At 40.6% G+C, this 24,659-nt stretch overlaps 1 protein-coding gene across 1 annotated transcript in view; it reads right to left on the bottom strand.

Moving 5' to 3' along the window:
* rhobtb3 (Rho related BTB domain containing 3) overlaps nt 1-24,659 on the bottom strand; it is a 29,065-nt gene that overhangs the window by 3,156 nt on the left and 1,250 nt on the right. Inside the window, exons 3-12 of the mRNA XM_088086089.1 lie at nt 23,059-23,251; nt 20,226-20,383; nt 18,899-19,007; nt 15,292-15,487; nt 14,942-15,138; nt 9,044-9,153; nt 7,580-7,685; nt 5,200-5,373; nt 878-1,044; nt 462-558 (exon numbers count right to left, since the gene is read on the bottom strand). Of these exons, the coding sequence (XP_087942215.1) occupies nt 462-558; nt 878-1,044; nt 5,200-5,373; nt 7,580-7,685; nt 9,044-9,153; nt 14,942-15,138; nt 15,292-15,487; nt 18,899-19,007; nt 20,226-20,383; nt 23,059-23,251 (1,507 nt within the window). The remainder of the gene's footprint in view (nt 1-461; nt 559-877; nt 1,045-5,199; nt 5,374-7,579; nt 7,686-9,043; nt 9,154-14,941; nt 15,139-15,291; nt 15,488-18,898; nt 19,008-20,225; nt 20,384-23,058; nt 23,252-24,659) is intronic.

The following is a 24,659-nucleotide window of genomic DNA, read 5'->3' as shown; positions in this document are numbered from 1 at the left end:
GTCCGTGTTGGACTACTGAAGAAACATTGCAGTGAACAGGGCGCACTCCAGGGACAAGAACCTGCTCCTTATATCGGTATAAACCGCTCATTCTGAGAGAACGGAAACACAGTGATTGTTATCTTTTAGATATGTTAGATTTTATTCCAGTTTCTGCCACTATATAATCCCCTAAACCCTACACACTGGACCTTTAATTCACAACTGATAGGTGGACACCGTGATTACATCATGTATTTTACCATTCGGTTGGCCATCTGACAAAAAAAAAGATACAGACCTACATATACTATGTGAGACAAACAACAGATTATTGCCCTGAGGCAATAATTATTTTTAAAACGATGTTTGAAGTCCTCTTGATCGTTGAAATCAGCGGTTTAATTATGTTATCTCTCTGTGCAGCATTAATTTGAATGTGTTAGACATTTACTGTGTTTTGAAAAAAATCACACACTGACCTGAGAGCTCCAGGAAGTCAGGCTTGTGACTGAAGATCAGGTAGTTGTTGGCGATAAAGTGGAGAAGCCAGACGTACAGCTGCTCTGCGTTGTGGCACTGAGTTCAAACACAGACATTATGTCAAATAACAGTGATTCTCTTGAAAATTAATGCTTTTCGACAGATAACCATGAATATCTGTTGCAGACGGAGACCTAGAGCTACTGCAAGTTAAAAGACTAAGCTTGCCACAAAAAAAACACTGCATTGGGCAATTTTTTTGACAAACAGCTTTCCTCTATACACAACATTTGCATTTTGGTGGCTGAAGGAAATGTCACATAATGAAGCGGTAATCCGTTACACAGACAAGTCATTTCCTGCAGGTCTGTCCATGTTCTCAATTCATCTGTTCTGTACTCAAAGCTGCACTGACCTTTGCTCGGCGGAGTAGTCGAATCACGCTGATGCCCGTTGACGACAGCTCTCTACTGGGCATGCTTTGAAGGTAAGCGCACACACACACTTCACACAGATGCTGCAGACGTTTCACCTGGTACATCTCGGCGCAGACCAGCACGGCCATGGCTTGCAGCACACTGGCTGGACACACAAACAGAGACACAGCGCTGTCTGATATATGCTCAAAATATTACACATACGCTGTTATAAACATGTAAATTACATTTCATTCCAGATTTATACAATAGCTGGACATATTTTTCAACATGTAGGCCTCCAGAGGAAATCAAAGGCTTAAAAACGCTCCCTAAAGTAAAGTAAGTGTTTTTATGATTACTGGTCCAAAAATGAAATTGGAACAGAGCCTCAGGAAGCTTTAAACAACATACTAAAAAGGATTTTGTTCTTTTTCATAAAAAAACAGAAGTCCATCGAAGCTACATCCAGAAGATTTTTGCTGTAAACTCTTTTGGGCAATAAACTTTTAAGTTTGCACAGCACACAGAGTATAAATACTGGTGTAAAAAAAATCCAATATCTTACAAATGCTACAAACTTCCACAAAAAGCTGCACTAATTAATGCCTTTATACTGTATCAGCAATGTATTAAATGACTGTGTGTGTGAAGGTGTTGCTGACTGTGATAAACACAGAAAATTATTATCCTACTGTGTAGTTTCCCTCAGCAGCACAACTTTACAGGCCTCATCCTCTCTTACTGCTCATTTCCACTGTGTTTCCAGCAGCAGCTGTTGTGCAAAAAGCTTTTCAAAAACACTGTGCGCTGCCTTCCCAGCTCCAAACAACAGACACACACAGTTAGAGACCAGCTGGTGAACTATGTAGCATCTAAAGAGCCAGATATTCATCTCAATAGTTGATGGAGACTAAAACAGAGCTGAAAGGAGAGTAAATATTGAACTTGTATTTGTCCTGTGGCCAGAAACACGGCTTCAAATAGTGTTTCAAGTCTGTTTACACACGTCAGAACATTCATTTTCGAATAGCATTTTTCTTCAGTTTTGTTTTAAAGCAGCGTTCTCCATACCGATCCTCAAGTGCCACTTGTCCTGCATAATTTAGATCTCTCCCTGCTGCGACACAGCTGAATTAAGTGATCACTCGTTATCAAGCAGCTTCAGCAGCTCGTAACGAGTTGATCATTTGAATCAGCTGTGTTGGAGCAGACAGAGAGCAGTGGCACTCGAGGACAGGTTTTGGGCAACGTTGTAAAGGCATGATAAACGAAACTGATCAAAACTAGCACCAAAACACAATACTAACGAGGGATGGGCGATACACTGATATTACACTTTTATCATGATGTAAGACTAGATATCTCTTCTTTTTTTTTTAAATCCTGTAAACCTTAATGTGTGACAGGTGCACTGGAGGAGGTGCCATCTTTAAAGTAAAGATAAGAGCTCCCGCACACTCTCACTTTTTTCTGAATTATTTATTCTATTATCTCGCAAGGCATCACAGTAGTGAACCCAAATATGTTCAGAATTTAAAGCCACCAGAAGAAAAACCTCAATACCCAGAACAACTGTGGGGATGTTCAATCCATTACCTGATAATCTCAACTACATGTCAAGACCTGGTGATAAATCAGAAGCTTTATTCCAAATAAAACATACCATCGCCAACATTTTTATATTAAGTAGGCATGTTAGAAGCAACAACAACACCAACAACGAAAACATTCTGCAGACTTCAGCAGAGTTTCATTTTGGATCGCCATTGAAAGCTGAAAAACTAAGTCTGCAGATTGAGTTTGGGTTTTAAAATCACATTAAATAAACAAATAAGTTATATCCCTGACTCTTTCAAAACAGTCAAATGACGCCCTTACAGTGCATGCAAACGTGAAACAAACATCAAACAAATCAATCCCATTATGTAATGTCAAAATGTCAAATCAGCTGACTGCTGATGTGACTTGATTCAGTCTAAAAGCATCCTTCAGTCCCTCCTATGAACACTGATTCTCTGCATGCATCTCTGACAGGCTGATGTCCTGTGAGCGGAGCAGCAGCCGCACAGAGGGTTTGTTCTGTTCGGCTGCACAATCATCTAAACACAGAAATGAGCGTTTTACAGTGTATTTCACTTCATCATACAGTATGTAGCTAAGCATACAATATTTTTCTGAGTGAGACACTCTGGTAGCGCTCCTTTTTTGATTTCACACCCTTAGTTTTTGTTGCTTCTGGTGGAGTTACCTTGTTTTGACCTTGAGAGCTGAGCTGTTATATAACAGTGCAGCGGCTGCAGCCTCTGGAGCCGCTTCATGGCTTTAATTTCCTGTTCCCATGACTCAACCTGAAGCTGTATCTCTGGAAACAGCCCTCCTTGTGCCTAAGCTGGATCTTAAGGGCTGCTTGTTGAGTTTTTTCATGATTTTTTCATCAAAGCATCTCATGCCACAAAAATCAGGGGATTGTCAGCTCTCAGTAGCTGGATATTCAGGACGGATTATTCTGAGCCTTTATATTGTCTATTCAGCAGCTTTGTTACATAACAATAGTGGAAGGGACGATGACAGCCAGTGTTGTGATTAACTATTATTCTGTAGCTGTAAGTTACAGTTAAATGGCATCATCTATTAATTAAGGAACGTAACATATTGTTTTTTGAATTGTGATTTCACAGTGGATGTCGTGAAAATACACACACACACACACCACTGTTAAAGCCCCTTTATGACTGCAACAGCTCGTCATTCAAAGCTGCATTGAGTAATCTTGTACCGTTGGGGGGCAGAAAAACTCAAAGATAAAAACAGCAAGAAGCTTTCATGATAGTTCAGCTCATCCGGCTGTTTAACTAGCCTGTAAGTAAGCAGTTACAGAGCAACATGAACATCACATTGGAATATATTTCTATAATGTTCACTCACATTTCTGTCTTTGTTTGGTCCACTTACTGTACGCCTAAAAAAAGTATCTGAGTGTCTTTCTGTGTTCACTTGTTACCTTGACTCTAAGCCATTTTATCACTAGCAAGGAAGCATGTGATCTGTGTGTAAGCCTGTGGACTGAGTACAGCTTTGAATGAACTTCATTTCATCACTATTATTTCAAATACACACATTTGCTCAGGTGCGCTACTTTTCCGTGCGCAAGACTGTTATATGTGTAGACTGTAAGGTTTTAGCCAAAATACATGTGTTTGAGATCACACGACTGGATAAATAAGACATACTGAACGAGTTGTGTGGGAGTTTGGAAACAGATTTTGATACAATTTTGCTGTTATCAAATGCGGACCTTAGTGACTTCAATTTATCAAGAATTTTCTGTCCTGTTTTTTGGATTCTTTGTTCGTTCTGGAAACCTGTAAGAAAAACTATTTTTTCTAAACGAATTCAACATAACATGGGGTGAGTAACTGGTATACAAATGGTCATTTTGAAGTTTTGTGAAGTATTCCTTCAAAAAATATAGATTCGTGTAACTTCAAGGTTGTAGAAGCACTTCAAAAAATGTAATGTCATTGCCATCACCAAAGACAATTATCAGCACTAATCATATTGAAAACGCAGCGCACAGTGTGACAGATAGTGACACAGGAAGACAACAACAAGACGCGTGGGGCTGTGAGCTGGCACCATTAAAAGCAGATGAAGCAATGATGCCACGGGTTGATTTTATCATCAGTAAATCTAATTTAATTTTAAGCTCAGTGCTGTTCTCCGCGTGCCTCCCGAGACTGACACTGGCAGCATGTCGCAGTCACACAGATGGCTGATGGGACTTGTCATCTGCGCTTTTGTTTTGGGCTGCATTAAGCGAGCGAAGCCTTGAGGAAAACACCACTGTACCGCTCTCAAGTGTTTGGTGGTGGTGCTTATTTCTACGGTGCATTAAAATTACATCAAAGGTCCATTGTCCTTCTGTAACAGACTGTAATTTTGTTGGTCAGATCCATGCCATCCAAGGCCACTTTCAGACACAAATGAGCCAACCGTCGATATTCAACTGAGCAAACTCTGTTTTTATTTACAGCAACAGCCTGAGAGAGTAGTTATAGACGAGTGAATGGATAACACACTGACTGAGGGTTTCCCAGTGCAATCAATCTCTACACCATACAAACTCTGCAACAGGGTTCAATTAGTCCACAAGATAATGAGGCGGGGAGGACCATTTTCTTATGACAGTTAGGCGTACCACTGGAGATGTGTTTGCACTTTTATGTACCATTCAGGGCACCTTTAATCTTACTGTAACACAGCAGTGGTCACAGTGGTGTGTGTGAGTACACGTCTGGGTTGTGTGCAGTAAACTCACCAGGACAGCAGGAGTCAGTGTAGAGGTACTCCAGGAAAGACAGGAATGTATCTGAGGAGACACCGTGGATGGGAACCACTCGGCTCCGGGCCTCGGCATACTTCCCGCTGAACATGGCCGCCATTACGTCACAGCGTGCCACCAGCACTGCTCGGTGGGCTGGCAATACACTCCCTTAAACACACATGCACACATGAAAATTAAAATCACTGTTTTGAATATCATAGTAGCGTCTGAGAAAGTCCCAAAGTACTGTGAAGTGAAATGTCTGAGAGAATAAACAGTTTATAATTAATATCTTGAATCTTGATTGGTTGTAACAGATGCATCTTTGATATCAGTAATTAATACCTTGATACGTTGCTCATAGGACTCACCTTACCCCTGGAAGCTGTCGTTCTATGAAAATCATCTCCCAATTATGTCAAAATAGGGGGTTTGTATTAGGCTTGGAATGACTAAAGAAGTATTTCACTGCTGGAGAGATGGTCTTTTCATAAAACTGTACTGTCTTTGCAGTACAAAAATGCAAATACTTTTGAAAATAGAGCTACATCAACAGACAAAACAGAGAAAAAGGGATGTGGAATTAGTTTTTGCTCAAGAGGTAGAAAACTTAAAACTACCAGAATGCCCTGCACAGCAGCGGACCAATTAAAGCTCCTACTGGTGGTGACATAATGCAGTTTGGCCGTCTACACAAAGGCTGTTGAAAGGAGACTAGGACACACTCTTTAAACCCATGGAAGCTTTGGGGTACAATGGTAATAAAGGGACAGTATCCACTATTTTTGGCCTCCTTGGGCATGCTGGGCCTGACAGATGAATGGATAGTGGCCTGATGTTGTTGTCATATGGAAAGTATTTGTTTATGGTCGTTTGTTATGGATATTTTCAATAATTGCTGAATTGAAAGTCACCCATAATGTTCTAATCATATTTTGACCTAAGACTGACGCATCAGAGAAACAAATTAATCATCCCCCATGTTCTGTGATAATGCCCCAGCTGCTGAGCCTTTCAGAAAGTGCAGACCAAATTTTACTGCTTTTAAGTTTTACCCCAATTATATTGCACGATATGACGCCATGGCTTCTCTTTTGAACCTCCTTGCAGGCCCCCAGAAAGTGAACCAGGCTTTGAAGCAAATGCTTAATAGTTAAAAATAGTGGAATTACAATTTCACAGTCATTTTTGAGCTTCACAACCCCCCTGCGATATGACTTGTCCCACTATCAGAATTTGATCCATTCGGTCTGATAAAATTCAAAAAGTCAAGAAGAGCCTCACGAATAAATAATTTTATCCCCAGTCAAGTTATCGGAGCGCTAAACTGTAGCCGCCTCGTCCGGCAGAAGTCTGCAGTGCGCATGCTCTATGGGCCTAATGATGCAGGAGCAGTGCCGATAATCCAGATAAGATACCAGGTAGAGCAAGTGAAAATTTGAGAGCACTGGTAAGATGGAGGGTAGTTTACCACCAGTCATTTACACATACTATCTGCATTGTTATGAAACAAAGCTGATTGAAAATCTGCCAAGTGTCCCTTTAACACTGTTATTGTATGCATGTGTATTGGTGTGGGTGGATGGGGGATGAAAAATGGATAAAATATATTATGTAAAATGTTACTCTTTTGTATCTTTCTGAATAAAAAATTGATCAAAACTAATGGAAGTCATCTTTGATCTACAAATGTTTGGTGCTGGTCGCAAACAAATTGAAATAACTTTCAGAGGTTTCTAATATCACCAGAATGTCTCTTTTTTGTCTCACAGAGGTGTGGAGGCCAGACTTAATTAACTGTGGCTTGCTATGAATGATGATCTGTCATAACGGGACATTTAAATTAACAGGAAAGACGTGACATGTAAAGCCTGGGCACATGTGGTGACATAATCGCTGTCGTTGAGGGCCACTAACAGCCAGTGACAGCTCTCACCACACTCCATCAGCACGTTGGCGTAAACAGAAATGCAAAAAAATATTCTTGTGGACATTTTCTCTGTGACCTCAAAGAGTTTAACTCGCAGCTCAGAGATGCAAGGACAAGAAAAGCTCCCTGCACTTTTTATGAGATAAATATTGATCAGGAGTGGCTTTGGGGCATTATTTCTGGATTTCTCAGTTTGATCCTTTAATAGAGAATCGGCTAAATGCAGCTCATGGATGAGCTGCTGGTGAGATGAAACATGACATGGAACGGAAGACACCCCGTCTCTCGAACCATTTTATCTTATTTTGCCTCCAAATGGATGTCCAGGCCCGGGACTGAGCTCATGATTCAATCGCGGCTAATTAAATGTGACCTTCCTCTGCTGTGTGACGGTGCATGCATTTGTAAATGTGTGTATGTCCAAACAGATGAGCACGGACCCACCTTGCACCATGAAGATGACATCAGAGTAAAGGGGAGAATTGAAGAGGTTGACAAGAGTCTGGGGGCCAAGCTGAGCTGCCCGGGCACTCGGGGTGTCCCTGGGGCCCTACACACACACACACACACACACAGACACACACACCCACACACATACACACACACACACAAAGAGAAAGGAAGAAGTGGACAGAGTGAGTTAACATTCCTCTGCTGGATGTCAGGTACTAGTTACCAGCACAATTGCCATTCTGTGCATCTATCTCACCTCCCCTGTGGAATACAAATGACCTCTCTGCCAGTCTTGCTTAGCGCTACCCAAACATACTTGAACTGCAATGCCATGAACGGCATGACAGCTTTGGCTAACACTGAAAACAGACTGGGAACCACACGCTCATTGAAACTGTCAAATTATTAACACATTCTTGCTTCTGTTAAGCATTTAAATGATGCATAATACAATATTATGTATATACAATGTGCAGCAGTGCACAGCAGGGGAAATCAGCAGTGTGAGAACGGCTGCCAGTGTGTCTTTTTGGAGTCTATGTGCACACGTAGTTATGTTAAATCCTTAAATGAGTGCTGTCAAAGCATCCCATTACCATTCCGTGACCTTTCTCTGTCAACTGAAGCACAAAGAACTTCATATTCTTGCGCTGCTCTGCTGCAGAGGGAGCGCTCGGCACACACTGAGTCTTCAGTTCAGACAGCAACAGAATCAAGCCTCTTTGATTTTTAAAATCAATGGAGAGCTTATGGAAAGCAAATTTCAGCCTGGTCTCGCAGAGTGAGACGACCCGGAGGTGTTTGCAGAGGACGAGATCAAATCACGACAGGACATTAGGGTGTCTCATCGTGTTAAAGTAGCCCAGCCCGTTTCTCTGTGTGTCAGATCGCCTTAACACCGCCTCAGGTGGAAGACCTAGTTCTATCCAGATGGGCTGGTGGGCCATGCGTGGTGGTGCCAAAGGCTTGTCAGTCGCAGTCATATCTCCTGATCTCTCTCTAAATGTTAAAATCTGCTGCCTATTAAACTGAGCCGCCGCATGTTTTCCAAAAAGACATTGCAGATGTGACGCTGCAGATTTGAACATAGTGTCTGATCTCATGGCTGATGTCCGGTGTGAACTCCTTAAAGATCTTGTGTTATGATCCTTTGAGAGCATCTTTTGTTTATTTAGTAACAAATCCCACAGTATCTGAGGGCTGATACGGGCAGTAATTATGTAAATATGCTAATTATAGCCACATTATTACTGTGCTGTTTCTAAACAAGGTCTTGCTCATTAAGACGCTGTTAGTCTGCAACTACAAAAACATGTGTTTATATCTTCAAAGAGGAGATTTGACACATTGTAGATACTTAACCTCCTTTTGTTGGGGAGGGCTGTTATAGCATACACACCGTGAGATATTCCAGTCTTACACAAAATTGTTTTTTTTAAACTTTAAAGAGCTCACCCGGTCTCTGCCGATGAGGGATCGTATACGCTCCATAAGCTGAGCCACAGCTAGCGAATTCTTCAGCTTCTCTTCCAGGGCCTCCTGGAGGTGATCCCACTCCCACGCTCCTAAAACATCCACAAACACACTGATTCTTTGGACCCACAATAATACAGTTTACAGAAACACACAGCAGGCAAACTCTTTTGTAGTTGGCACCGTGTTCCCAAACACCCACACACCTTACTCTGAACACTCAGGGCCTGTTTTTGACAAAGTTGGCTCTTTCTAAAAATCTGTCTGCTTATGTAATCCACTGTGGTTATGGGTGGGACATCCAGTCCAGATTCCACGAATATCCGAAACAGTGACCCCAAGGTCTTCATAAAAAGTGGCCATAATACATCTGCCTCCAATTAATTGTTGTTTTTGTTGTTGTTGTTTTAATTTAAAATTATTTTTATTTTAACCTAGATTAGTTTTTTTACACTAGATCCTTTTTCCAGTCGGTCACCAGCAAATAATGCCATTCCATTCAAATCAAACATACAGTCCTTGTATGTTAAATATGTTGGTAGGATGAGATGCTGTTTGAAAATGAGTCTGCAGACATGCTAGCAGATTTGTGAGGCCTTATTAAGGCAGAGTGGCACTTTGAGCTAAATGCAAAAGTCAGTAAGCTAGCATGCTTAAACTGACAATGCTAAACACTGAAGTTTAGCAGGTGATGTTTACCGTGTTCATCATCTTAGTTCTTTGGGCTGGCATGCTAACATTTGCTACATAGGTCTTAAACACGAAGTACAACTGAGGCTGATGGGAATTAGGGCTGCACAATAAATCGAAACATTATTGAAATTGCAATATGACTAAGTGTAATGTCCAAATTCATATAATTCATGATACATGCATATAAATTGCAGGAGCTGGAATTTTGGATAATGTATTATGTGTCACAACATACCATTATATATGGAGAGTTATGGAGTTGCACCAGCTTACAAATCATATTTCAGACATATGAGAACATGTTTGTTACATACAGACCCATAAACCTATCCCTCCAAAACTCATATCGCAATCGCAATATCTGTCAGAATAGTAGCAATATTTTTTTTTTGAATATTGTGCAGTGCTATTGTGTATGTCATTACTCGAGATCGTATTTGGTTGTAAACAGTAGGCCTACTAGACAAATACAAATTTTGACTTCATGCAAAATGGCAATAGAAAGAATAGAAAGAAAGAAAGAAAGAAAGGGATCATGTGAATCATGTGATCACAGTTATTGAGACACACAAACAACAAAAATGTGAACCTTGTGGTGGCGTTAGAGGTAAAGTCAGGAGATCACTTAAGTCAGCAAGATTCATCCACTGGTGACCATTGATGTTGACAGCATGGTTTCAAATTATAGATCTACAGTAAATAAATAGGGAAATAGAAATCTTGGATGAAAGATAAAATTAAAAACAAAGAATTTTTCAACCTGCATATACACCGTATTTATTCCCATCCGTGGTATACTCCTTTAAACAGCCTGCACAGCTCTGCAGCTTGATTGGGGTGGCGCACCTCGTCTCACTGGGACATTAACAGACTGTTGAGGGAAGAAGGGAGCTGGACTGGGCAGGATTTATCTCATCATTAGTTCATAATGATGGTATTTGGGCTGATAGAGGGATTACCTCAACACACGGTCTCGGATAATAACACTGCATGGCACAGACACCTCAGAGGCAGGGTGAGAGATTAGCTCAGGAGCTGTGTGCTGACATATGATGCAGCCAAACTCCAGAAAACAGGACTGGATACACCGAGAGACACTTCATATACCGTATATAGGATGTACAGGAACTGCGGAAAACGGACTACTAACACAACTAGAAGGGCACTCAGAGAGAGCAGTCCTCCAGCAAGGCTATATAGTATATTGAAATCCAAGAATTCAAATTCTGGTCAAAGTATGTATGTTTTGGCCTCAAAATGCTATTTTGCAAAGCCTTTCCAACAACTTTTTCCCACATGATCTGACATAGGTTTCTATACAATGTCTGTGCTACAAATAAACCAACATACTGCTATGGACACCTCCTTGGTTCGGTTCCAAATGTCACACAATAACAAACAAATTAAACAACTGATTTGTTGGTAGACTAGCAAATCCCATGTGCTGTGAGGTTAAATGACAGATTTTGTCAGTGAAGTCTCCTGGCTTTCAGGAGAGTTTAGATCACACCTTCAGTTCCCAGTCTGAAAAACTGTCTGACTGCAAGATTGAGCGTTAAAATTATCTTAATATAGCAAACACTAAAATTGGTATTATGGTTTTTTTTAAGGTGGTCCTTTTTTAGGAAGCTGAAATATGCTCTGCTGCCACCCCGAAACAAAGCCACCAGACTCCTTTGGCAAAAATAGCAATTTTATCTTGCAGAACACAACAAGTTACCGTTGCCTTTGATTGGTTAACTTTGTTCGTGTTGTTGTGTGACTGATGAATTAATGTGGTGTCCACAGCGGCAGACTATACAGCTTACCCTTTCTGTCTTCATACTCCAGACTGCTTCTCCACACTGCAAATGCCCTGACCACCATGTCACTGTAGGTAATACACTGACTGTGGATGAATGGATGTGTTTGTACAGTAAAAACGCTGTAATATTGAATCTCAATGTTTTTACCTCCTCTCCATACACTGTCAGCGAATGACGTCACTGCTTTTTGATGACTCTGAGTGGGAGTTTCCATTTGAAAAACACAGAAAAGGAAGCAGATAGACCCACATTTTAACAAAAGTTAAAAAAAAAAAAAAAGTGTGTGCACCCTGTAATTCAGATCCATTTTATTGGGTTAAAGATACACAAAATGAGGCCGATAGTTTTGCCATTCTGTGCAACTGAACTGAAATCATAACCTCACACGTAAGGTGCAAGCTGCTAATGCTTAAATAATTTCTACATAATCTGACAAATGCGTTTCTGCGTTGGTGTAGTTCTCTCACCCACCTACACAAACATACACACATAAATACAAATGCTGAGATAGGATACTTTTGCGCACAAGTTGTACAGATTAACACTAATTTCCTGGAGGCCTCCGTTAACCTCCTCCATAACTACCACATTCCTGACTCTAGATCTTAACCAAAGTAAAGCCAGACCCTAACAAAGACATAAGCAGTGAACTAAATGGAAACTGCGGGAAAACTCAACTACAAACATTTTTCTCCATTAAGACACGTTGTTACACAAACAACTGCTCTGTGGTCTAAAATCTGACCCCAAATAAAACCAGGATGACCACAAACACATGATTCCTCTGTGTCGTACACATAATACATGTGCTTAACATGCACACACACAGAGAGAGGCAACCAAGTGACAAACTCAATAATTCAGCGGCGCACTACACAAGGAGACAGAGTCTCACAGTGTTAACATCACATAAGCAAAGTCACGGCCTCTGTGACTGTCCGTACACACTCAAGTGACAAAAACCCCAAGCGCAGACTGGAATAATACCACCAGTGTGACGCTGTGCGTTTTAAAGAGACATGATATTGTTATGGAAATTAGTTCTGCTAAGCCAATAATATGAGCTACAACTGACAAATGAGCTGAATTGAATTGCGTGTGTAAGATATTCATTCCATCTCTAGGAACGCAAAGTACTGCTTGTTATGGATTTACCGCAAATGAACATCAAGCACTGTGCTCTCGATGTTTCTGTGGGCAAAAAGGAGGCACACATTCACATCTGATTAGCCAAATCAAGACAATGAACAGACATACACACACTTTATGTGAGGTCAGCTGCTTTTAACGTACAATCAGACCCACGATTTTGAAGGTTAACGTTAGTCATTTTTCACGCAAGACTCAACACTGTCTCCCTGCAGTGTTTTATGGAAACGTGACATTCGTATTCTGCTCTGCACATGAACACATTTCCCTCTTCCCGCTCTTCTCTCTAAGACACACACACACATTAGCAGCATGCTCTAGTACCCAGCTCTCCCATCACCCAAACACTCTCCACCACCTCTCACACCCTCTCGTCCCACCACCTTGGTTTTTAACCCTAAAACAATAAATCCACACATGGACTTGTACACGCATGTGTGAAGAGACACACTGCACCCTCAACCGCTCACATTCTTATTCTTATTCATACAGTCACTCACAGAGACTCAGTCTAACCCTATAATTTTCTTCTCTTCTCCACTCACCCTTCACCAGCGCACATACACACTCAGCTCATGTGTGTCTGCCTCTGGTGTATATGTGCGTCAGACCATCAGCACTCCTCACATATATGTTAAGAGGTGGGCCATGAATCAGATGTTAGCACAGCTTTTTGCCACAAGCGCTCATGCATGACATGCAGCTTGCAATAAGGCGCTGGCGTGCACAGGCGCTGCGATCTAACATGCAGCAAGCACAGCACTGCAGACTGTGAGCCGCAGACTGAGTAGATTTTCATTACGGCACTGATGTTGCAGAGAATATCACGTGGCTGTATAACAAGGCTTCATACATGAACTGGAGAACATTTGGGATGCGAGGGCCACAATTTGCAAAATGTTTTGGGTGCATGTTTTCTGCCTGTGTGCCCGTAAGCTAACATGAGACAAGGTTAATTTACATAACAGTTTCAACACAGAGTAAGTGATTTGTTGATGTAAATATGAGGCCACGGTAACTGTGTCAGATTCTATCAAGGAATCCCATTAGCCATCGAAATGGCCGAATCTCAATTTCTACAAAGACGTACCTCAGTGTATCAATCCCTAATGTTCAACAGAACTGAGTAAAGGAAACGCAAGTGGCCCGGGGCATCCGAGTACAAATACAGGTTGAGAAAGCCAAGTGAGATCACAATATTACCCGATGAATGATCAGGTACTGGATTAAAATACTACAGTCGCTTACTATCAAGCACTTTCAATTTGACTGATTTCTGTTCCTCAACATAATGGAACACTGGACAAGATCCAATAGCAGGCAAACTGCCTCCTGCTGCCAGGGGACATTAATCATCACATCTAAATTATTGGAAAAAGAGTAACTGCTTTTGGAGAATGGAGTTCCCATGCTGTGAATGCCAGTCCAGCTCTGTTAGGTGTATTTAAACTCTACTGTAATGTGCAGGATGGGTCTAATATGGCAACTAACAGAGAGCACCAAGGCTGAACGCTGGCATCAGGATAAAAAACAAAACAGTATCACCAAAATCAGCACATTAATGATGAATACAACAATACATGGAGCTGTTTGCAGCACTGAAAAGCAGGAAATGTTTCATGAAATCATGTAGTGTGATGGGATTAAACTGATTGAGCCATCGTTGCTGAGTCCAGATTTCTCTGGACAAAGCGCATGTTGGCTGCTGTTTTGGACACAGTTTTGTATTCTGATCTCCACTTTCTATTTGGCACTTCCTATGCAGCTGGTACTGGTGCCAGAACGTCAGTTTGGGCAACTTTTAGTGGGAGTGGGATGCTCTTGTTTGTTGTTGTGATTTAGGTTAGTGCAATTTTTCATACAGAAACAATTTGGCAGCATTCGCTAGAAGTCACTTCTGATTAACTCAGTCCCCAGTCATATAGGTTTTTGGAGTAATGGGTGATTGCCGTAAAATTTGACATGGGTGAATTGATGTTGTTTCTTACTTATATTTCTTTTTGATTTTATTTTCATGTTATCTTGCATGTTCCAAATGAAAAATCTAAAAGAACAAAATGTATTCACTTATTATTTACACAGATTTATTGAATACTTGATTCTGATCGGCCTATTACACCATGCTGTGGTCTGTTATTCTGAACAGAAGACCGCTTCTGTGAATAACAGACCATTACTGTGAACACAGTTCACAGTAATGGTCTGTAATGTAATGGTCTGTTGTTTTTCTTACCTCTGTAAATGAACATTAGTGTCTCCCACAAGCACATACACAGGAGGGGGTCCTTCACCACCAGACGAGAAAGGCGTCCTGTCAGGTGCCCCTCTGATCGTGGCATGTCGTCAATAATCCCCCCGTCCCAGGTGGAAAGCAGCGAATGTGGGCCTCCGTCCCGCTCTCTGCAAACACACCTTGACTGGGGACGTTCCCTGTCCAACCAGAGATGAAACTCAGCTCAAAATCCTTAACAGTGACGCAAAAGAGGAATTTGCAGAGAGAGCTGAGCTCCTGCTGGCTACAGGCTCAGGTGGCGAAATAGCTTGTTAAGCTGTATCATATGAACAAGCTAATATCTCTCCTACCTGGTCTTGGGCCCCAGGAGCAGCTGTCTGAAGTACGGACTGACAGCACAGAGCACGGCCGCGTGTGCCCACCCCAGCTCTTTCCCAGAGTCCCCGGCGTAGAAAGCCACATCGGCGAACTGCACGCCACGCTCCAGCAACCACTGCATGTCCTGGGAGAAGCTGGACTCCTCTACCCGGATGGGGGGGAGACGTGCTGAACGGAGGGTGAAAACGAGAGAGAGAAGATCGATCGGATGAGTTGTGTTAATGAACAATCGCTGCTGAATTTCAGCTCGCCTGTACTTTCAAAAGATAAAAGGGAAAATTCACCTGTTTTGTCACATTCAAAGCAACCCAGCAGTGTTGTAATTTGTACTCATTTTTACTCAATTTACTGTGTCTTCTTCCAGTAGTGATTTCCCCCTTTTTGACAATGACTTCTGACAACTGAGATAAATGGGGTGTAAACGGGTCTGTGGAGGGAGTGGTAGAGACAGCCATAGTGTTGTGAGATCTTTCAGTCAAGATAGAGAGAGCCAAAAGAGAGACCAATGTCATACTGTGCCCTGCCCTGTATCAAAAAATAAAAAAGCTTCCAGATATGTCTCTTTGCACTAATGACAGACCTGCAAAGACGCTGCCACACTGGATTCTGGTCTGTTGAAGAAATTAATAAGTCTGTCTGTTCAGCAGTGGATTTGTTCCTGCTGCTTTTGTTAATCTTGAGGAACAGTAAGTAAGACAGAAAGCTGACTTCCACTGGTTGTTTCAGATTATTTTGGTGATAAAAAGACATCAACACAAAGTGCGCTCCAAAGCTTATTCTAAATAAGATTAATGTTTAAAGAAGATTTGGAAAAACTGGACAAACAATTGTCAAAGATACATGATTTGCAGTTAACTGAGTGCAACAGTAAAAACTGTGAATAAAAGAAAAATACTGCAATGAAAAAAATACAATTTATAGGAAAAAATAGGGAAAAAACTGCTTAGCGATGCATGTGCTTATAAATTCAGATTAATAAAAAGTGAAAGCATCGAGCAGGAATGTAAAAGGAGTGGGGGGAGGGGGATTCACAAATCATCCTTCTATTATATTCCTATTCATGTTTAATACAAAGCACTGCTCATCTCCTTTTTTTATGGCCGTTCATCTTTGGCTGTGAAAACTGTGCTGTTCCTGAATCAGTGCATGTCATATTTAATGCAAGCGACACCATAAGCAGAGCTAAGCAGTGCTGGACGAGCACCAATAAATCCGCCAGCACTTGGTGCCCTTTTTGGCCAGACTTTAAGCTGTCCGTCAATGCATCAAATTTAGCAGCTAAGTGGACAGATCAATGTTTAACACAAGTTTGACGACGCAGTTTGTGTTAAATATTTCCAGGTGTTTTATTCTGTAAAGATTAACAGAGTGTGGAAAAATACTTAAATGGCAGTAGTCATGAATTCAGCACCACTTCAAGAATACAACACTAGATTCCCTTTTCTAAAACAAATACAACTGGATCTATCTGTGGTTGTAAATAAATTCAAACTTAATGCAATGTCAAATCATTATAACTTGGCTTATTTCTTTTCCAGATGTATTTTACTGCAGAAGTTGGGTTTTTCATAAAACTAGGCTGTCTGTGCAGCAGAAAGACGTAACTACTTTTGAAATTGGTGCTACAAGACCGCAGACGACAAAGAAAAGGGCCGTGGCATTTGCGTTTGCTCGAGACAAAAAAACCTACAACTACCAGAATGAATGTACAACACCGCACCGGACCAGTTAACGCTCCCGCTGATGGGTGACGTAATGTAATGTGAGCTTGCCCGTTTTGACATCAAAATCAATACGGTTGCCGGCTACCAACAAATGATTACAGTTAAACATGAGCTAAAATATGTTTCTGAAACCATCTGAGGAAAGAAATAGGTTAGCAGTAACAGAATCTTGGTTTATATTTTATCTGTTCTGCTTGGTTTTACCTTTTTAGTATTTTCAGCCTCTGTTTTTACGATACAGAAAACAGTATAGCACCTACTTCTTGTTCACAAATTCTGATATTACAGCAAAACAGTGCACTAAATTATGTTCTGCAGACATTTTAGCCAGATATTGGCAAAACAGAGACGGATTCTGGTTTATATTTCATTAGTACTGCCTAGTTTTATAATTTGAACAGAGTTTTGTTCTGAGTTTGGGAAAGAGGAGCAAGCCTCTCTCTTGATCCGCTTCTATACTCCTTGTGTCTGTAGTGGCGGGCATAATGTGAAAGTACAATCTGTAGTTCATGAAACAGCCACATAGCAACCAAAAATCCGCTCAACGTTTCTAAACGTGTCATTTGAGCTAGGAGATGTGGGTGCTGATTAGATGGAGGGAGGTTTGCCACAGTTCTTCTACACATACTACCCACATACTACCCACTTATGATACAAAACTAGTTGAAAATTGCCAAAGTATCCCCTTTAAGCTTTGCTACAATCACCAACCTTAATGTGTCTCTGCAACGTGCTTTGTATAATTGCTTGTGGTTCTGAGTTTTAGCCTCCTTTGTTGATTGTCCACTATGGTTATTTATTTCCTCAATTAGCATTTGTAGAATCTGATTGGCTTAAAGGCAGATTGATTGAGTCAAAGATAAAGCTACAATTTGCGACAAAGTAAACACTTTAGACACAAGATCAATGTGGTTTGTTTTGAAGCTTAATTGAAATGTAATCTGAACTTCTTTATTTCAAATAAAAGGATTTAAACTAAATTAGTGTTTAAACAATGAGCAGATGATTAACTGATTACTTCTTGATTATCAATTGAGCGTTTCAGTAAAAAAAGCCAGACATTCTCTGATTCCAGCTTAAATGGAGAAGAGATGCAAGAATGTGGCAGTTTTGTTTGTCTTATATAATTCATATATTAATATAATTAATAATAGTAAAATGAATATCCTTGAGTTTTGAGCTGTCACCTTGCACCCCTAAACTAAAACTCGCAAAGCTACGATACACATACTCAATTTCAGTATGGACAAAAATTAAAAAGACTCAACACAAAAGAACTGTGTTTAGGGATGTTACCAGCTAAACAAGTGGGTTTACATGTGCCTAAATACCTAAACTGATTAAGAACATCTGGTGAAAGACAAGGTGAATAATTAATCCTCTTCTATCCCACAACTACAGTCCCTGAGCTGCCTCTGAACAAGGCACACAGCACTCAGCTGTTGCTGTGTCTGGTGCTGAATAGAGCTCAGTCTGAAATGGATTCAAACGTCATTGAGTAAAAGTAGTCTACCTAACTCTTTGTCTCTCTTCTTTCCAGTTTGGAACAGAGAATATATTGATCTGGTTAAAAAAAAACCTTTGTACTAAGCTTTTTTATGGCTATGTAAGCTGTGAGAAGAAACAATCCATTCAGTGCAACTGAATGCTCTCTGTACACCAAGAACAGTTTAAAGCAACAGTAACAACTAAATAATGTGAAAATTTAACATAAAGAATAATTGCCATTAATTGAATAAAATGACAATGATAAAAAAATTAAAATAACATGAAATAAAACACTGACATGACACAAATAACTGGCACTTAAAATAAAAGCAATATCAATTTTTAGATACTATAGTACTCCTCTGACCTGGTTGTTCTAAGTGAGGGGGACGAAGCTCGTTCACTTTATTTCCTCGCCTCTTCTCTGGACGCTCTTTGGCTTTGTGTTTCAGACACTGAATCATGAAGTACTCCAGCTGAACAATGCAGAAATACACACGTTAGTACAAACCCGAGGTACCAAAATAGTGATGTTACATCATTGATTCTTTGCTTTGGAAGCAACTTCCTGAGAAAACCTGCGTAGCCACCTGTCCTTGTCTTTTCTCCTAAGAACTGTACCTATCTGGCAAGCAGAGCTAATAGACAGAAAGTGCATGCAAAGTCAAAAATTTATATTACAGCTTGATCTCAGCATAGAGCATAGAGACATGCTTTTTTTCCTAACACAGGATCCGACCCCTGATTATCGGAAGAAAAAGAATTCAAGCACAAGAATCATGATGCGACATTAAGTTATATTAAAGGCTAACTCTGGTATTTTTCAACCTGGAACCAATTTTCCCATTTTCTTTTTGAAACGCTGTAGCAGGCAGCAGCAAAACAGGCTGCAGTGTAACTTCTCGGGGGAATTGAGAACTGTCCATGTAGGTCTACTAAAAGTGCTTGGTTTGCCACTGACTGGTGACAGAATATTATTTTAAATGTTAAGATAAAGTGAAGGATAATGAAATGAGAAAGAAAAGAGATAGACGTTTTTGTTAAAGAGTATGATTCTTTTTAACCAGAAACAGCCCTGAAATCACTATCACTAAACCTACCAGACCCAGTTTAAAAAAACAATAATTTTATCATTGTAAAATAAACATTACAAAGTCAACAGAAACAAAATGAAACTCACAAAAAACATATCAGTTTGTCTTCCTACTGTTCCAACAATCTCCAACTCTAATTTGGTTAAAACAAACCCTTAATTCACCCAATTAAACGTGAAAATATGCTAGCCTTATTCATGCTAAAATCACTGTTTATTTATATGGAGTGTGATGGGTTTGGCGATGACGCTTTCTGGGCTGTTTCTGGTTTAAGAAAAATGATTTTACTCTTTAACAAAAAGGTCTGTCTGTGTAGCGATCATTTCCACGATGTTGCTGGAATAATAATCTGAGCCTTTCAGTGGCAAAAACAAGCACTTTCAGTGGACATAAATTGATAAAATGCCTCAAGTGGTTACATTGCCACAGTTTCCCCAGCTTTAATGCTCCGGCTCAATACTGGACCAGAAAGGACCAATTTCAAAAACTGTTGTCTCCATTAATCACTCAGACACAAAAAATGGAGTAAAAAGGGTCCAGGTAGAAAAATACTAAAGTCACCCTTTGACTGTTTAATTCCTGTGTGACGTGACCACTTACCACGCTGCCAAAGTAACGACCCACAAATACATGGTTCAGAGAGGGCAGCTCCAGGTAGGTGGCCCCCAGGTCCCGGGACAGCTGCAGACCTTCACTGTGAGGCACACAGCTGCTCCAGTCGGACGCACACAGCGGGCACGTACACGGAGGGCCTTCATCTGACGCAGAGAGGATAATTTAACTTTAAGATTAATTCATTCAAACCTATAAATAACTGAATATAATAAATACTTAATGAGGTAATATGAGAAGCAATACACGAATCACTGATATTACATTGTGCTTTTTAGCATGCTTTAACCTAGCATGAATTAAACAGCCAAAACTGGAAATGCTTGTGTCCTTTTTTACCAAAAGAGCTGCTCTGGGCCATGACATACAGTTCATAGAAAGGGGCTATCATGCTCTTCATGAAATATTCAACAAATTAACTGCCATATGTGCCTTTAAGCACAACATTTTTATCTGTAACGTTAATGTTCATACCAGACATGGATGATTTAAAGGCAAAGCCAGGAGATAAAATGCTGACAGCTCTAAATTCAAGCCATAAATGTTTGAATTCAAGGGAGTTCTTCGTCAGGTATTGTCATGTTAACACCACAGGGCCGTGATATACTGAATATAGTCCTACAGATCACTCAGGTGATTGTGATCTGCGTGATTAAGAGTCAGTCTACTCCAGAGTGGACCAATCAGAGCAGAGCTGGATAACAATGTTTGACACTCCCTAAGGAGGCAAAGTATGCCACAGCTGACAATTCAAAATGCTGCAAAATGTTTCCAAGATATCATACAAGAACACGTTTAATCGTCACAGAAATCCACTAATACCACTATTTTGTAAATATGTTTTAGTGCTTGTTAAAATTTCTTCATAACTTGGACAAAAAAAGTGCGAAAAAAACCCCCAACTAAATCAAAAGCTGCTTTGTGTAATGAACACAACTTGAAACACAACATTTCACAAAATAGAACAGAAAAAACGGATGCTACAGTCACATGTGCTTTGAGGGTGTGGACTTGCCCGTCTCCCTAATTCCACAAGTCTACTTCAGGGTGACTAACCAATAAGGAATTTAAAAGGGAGAGGGGTGTATGTATTTTCTCCAATTTGTGAAAGATTGTTGTCTTCTGTTTTGTTATGTTGTTTCTTGAAATGTCATTAGGCCTTTGGTTTTCTCAAAAACAGGTCTGTGGATTATCTTGAGTAATCTGGTCATGATATTTGAAAACAGACATTGCTGTTAAGTTTTTCACATGTATTTTTTTTCGAGCTTTGAGCACCATAAGCCGAATGTCATCTAGTTCCAATATACTGAAGAGAAGGCAAACATCTCTACAGCCAGTATCTCCAACACCCTGCGACACCAAAAAATATGTATTTTTGATTTGGGGGTGAAGTGTCCCTTTGATACTGATAAGTTTTGCACTTCCAAAACACTGTTTCACATCTTTACAAGGTCCAGAGAAAAAATAAAGACTTCTCTTGCATACAACAGAAAAGACAGATCAGCGCATGTGTACCAGGACCAGCGACACTGAGGCATGTGTGCACGGGAACCAAAGAGACAGACAGAAAATTTGGAGGGATTAGCTCGAAGGACAAAAAGACTGCACAAAGGAGGAGAGAGACAGAAATAAAAGAGAGAATGAGCGCGATATACAGCTAAGTGCTGAGGCATTTGATAAATCATACTGCTAATAACCTACAGGCATGACACAGACTGAGCCAGTGTGTGTGTGTGTGTGTGTGTGCGTGTGTGTGTGTGTCTGTGTCTGTGTGAGAGAGAGGTAAAGCAGAGTGAGTGTGAGCATCTGACAGGCGGTGACTTGGCATATCAGTGGTATGTTTGTGTGCGTGAGGGTGTGTGCGCGCCCTTGGATAAATCTGTCTGTGCTCCTGCGTTCAGCGCTGGTTTAATGGCTGTGTTAATGCACGTATACGGCAGCGCTCTCTGCCACAGCTGTGCCTTAGGTGGTCTAAAGTCAAGCAGCAGGAAGCGCTCAGAGCTCAGCCGTCATTCTCTGCAATCATGAGGGGATAGCATGAAAATACTCACAGCAGCCGCAAACAAAAACACAAACAAAGGCTCTGGTCTACAGCTCCCCACTCCCTCTCCTCTCCTCTCTCTCTGGCAAAGACTTGACTTACACTGTGATCATTCTGCAGCGGAGCTTTGACAGGATCTCAAAGTATGTTGTGCACACAAGCTAAAAATAAAACCTGGAGCATTTGATGAGTGTCTTTACAGAATCTGGATTCAACAAGGGTCAGTGTGTCTCCACAAAAAAAATACTAACTTACACACTGAGTTACCAAAATACATGTATATTGATAATTGGCATGTCGAGCAGCCTAGAGTAACGCTACGCCCAAGTACCTTAGTCCTACTACTTTTGTGGGGCACGGCGGTATATGTTTCAGCGCTGAGCAATTTCTCGTCAGCTTGCAAGGCTTAAAATGACCAAAATAATATAAAGTTAGTGTCTTGCTTTGGAAAGCATGCAAGCTGACCGCCTGAAGGCAGCAAAGAGGAGATTTAATCACAAGCATCCTCCTCATCTCTGGGAGGACACATTAGAGGACACAAGGCTCAGACAGTGATCTCACTGGTCCAACCAGAAGAACATGATATTTTCGCACAATCAAACTGAACAGAGGCAGCAGTAAATCAACCAGAATATCAAGAATGATGGCTAGGAGATATTTTGTATTTGCTGCCTAAAGCTCCTTTGGTCCTGTACAGCACTGACAAACTGTTTGAGGAATCATCAGTTGTCAAAACTCTACTCTGACTCTGAGAAAACCACGGGACAAAAGCATCCTCACCGTTCAGCCGTGCTCCAACAGCGACCAGGATGACAGGCACACCCCAGTGCCTCAAGAGTGGGCGGAGTCTCGGGGCATAGCCATTCCTGACCTGCTGGAAGGCCAGCTTGTCAGTGACTGAATATTTAATGACCAGGATATCCGCCTGCTCAAGAACTTTCCGTACGCTGGCCCAATCGCTGTCCAACAAGTCCTGGCGAGGCAAGAGCAGAACGACAAATATTAACAGGAGGAGGTCAGGGAAGGACAGAAATGAGAAAGGCAATATACAGAGCTGTCTGAATCCCCAACCTGCACCGTCAGTCTTACCTTAGATAACCCTAACCCTTCCCCTCGGAGTCTCCCTACGTATAAATACCTCAGTGTGGCGCTTGGGACTTTACCCCCAAGGACCTGCGTGAGGCTAGCTGCTCACTCTAAACCAACCTGATTCAACTCATTAAGCAGGAAAAAACACTTCAGAAGGCTTTGAGCAATTTGAATTAAAACAAGGACAAAGAGCCATACAATTAGACTGACAGACTTTCTGCAGCACCACCCCTGACATAGTTAGACAGCCCTATAATAGGACTCATAGAGTGCTGCTGCAAAATCACAACAACGGTGCTTTCATTTCAAATTCATATGCTATTAAGAACAAAAGGTCTTTCATTATTTTTTTCTCTGTGCGCAGTGCATGTTAAAATAGAGTCCTCCTAAGAATAGAGTCATTTTTTTATAAAGCCTGCAATCAGTGCTGGAAGGCAAGTGGCCTTGGAATTTGAAATGTACGTCTTATGAGAAATAGAAGCAGAGTGAGAAAGTAAACAGCACATCAGCACATATCAGTGAAGTGACACACACACTCTCACAATGACAATGCTCTGGCAGAATTACACCTCTTTTTTTCTGGCATGTTTTGCCAAATCAAGTGCAAATCAAGTCGATTTGGTATCACACAAGCAGGAAGGTGTAGGAGGAAAGAGCCAAAGCAACACCTAAAAATGAATCTCAAGGGACCCATTTTAACCCTTTGAAACCTGACGTGACATCAGTTTTTTTTGTGCTACTTTTAGATGTCTTTTACAAGTATTTAAAACTTTGAGCAAATTAAATGGATTTGCTCGAGGCACTGAAAAATAGCTAATGAGCAACTTTGTAAGAAATGTTCCACAGATTGCGAGAAATTAAGATTTAGAAAAATAATAAGTATAAAAATAATTAGATAATTTTTTTGTAAAACAAAATTCTAGAGAAAAAAAATGTCAAGGGAATGATCACAAAAAACCTGTAAATTTTTTTTTACAGAATTATTATAAATTTTAAGGCACTCTTTTCAAGTTTTGTTTGTTTTTCTCTCCTTTTCTTTTTTTGCATGATTTCTACAAATTTCTTGCTAATTTTAGGGGATCATTTCTTCTTTCACTGCTCATTTACTTCTCTTCTTAATATGTTTTTTTAAGAAACCAGGCTGTTTTTTTCTTGTTTTCTGTATTTTTATTATCATTTTCTAATTTTCAGGTTATTTTCTATGTTCTTATCAATTTCTTGCTAATTGGGGGAGGGGGTCATTTCTTCTTCTGCTGCTCATTTCCTTTTATATTTATTTTTTATATCAAATC

This window comes from Plectropomus leopardus, chromosome 2 (assembly GCF_026936395.1).
Source record: "Plectropomus leopardus strain MGB_pleo_1.0 chromosome 2, ASM2693639v1, whole genome shotgun sequence".
NCBI classification, from domain to species: domain Eukaryota; kingdom Metazoa; phylum Chordata; class Actinopteri; order Perciformes; family Serranidae; genus Plectropomus; species Plectropomus leopardus.
The sequence above is the reverse complement of the archived record's forward strand: the minus strand, read 5'-3'. Positions and strand labels throughout refer to the sequence as shown.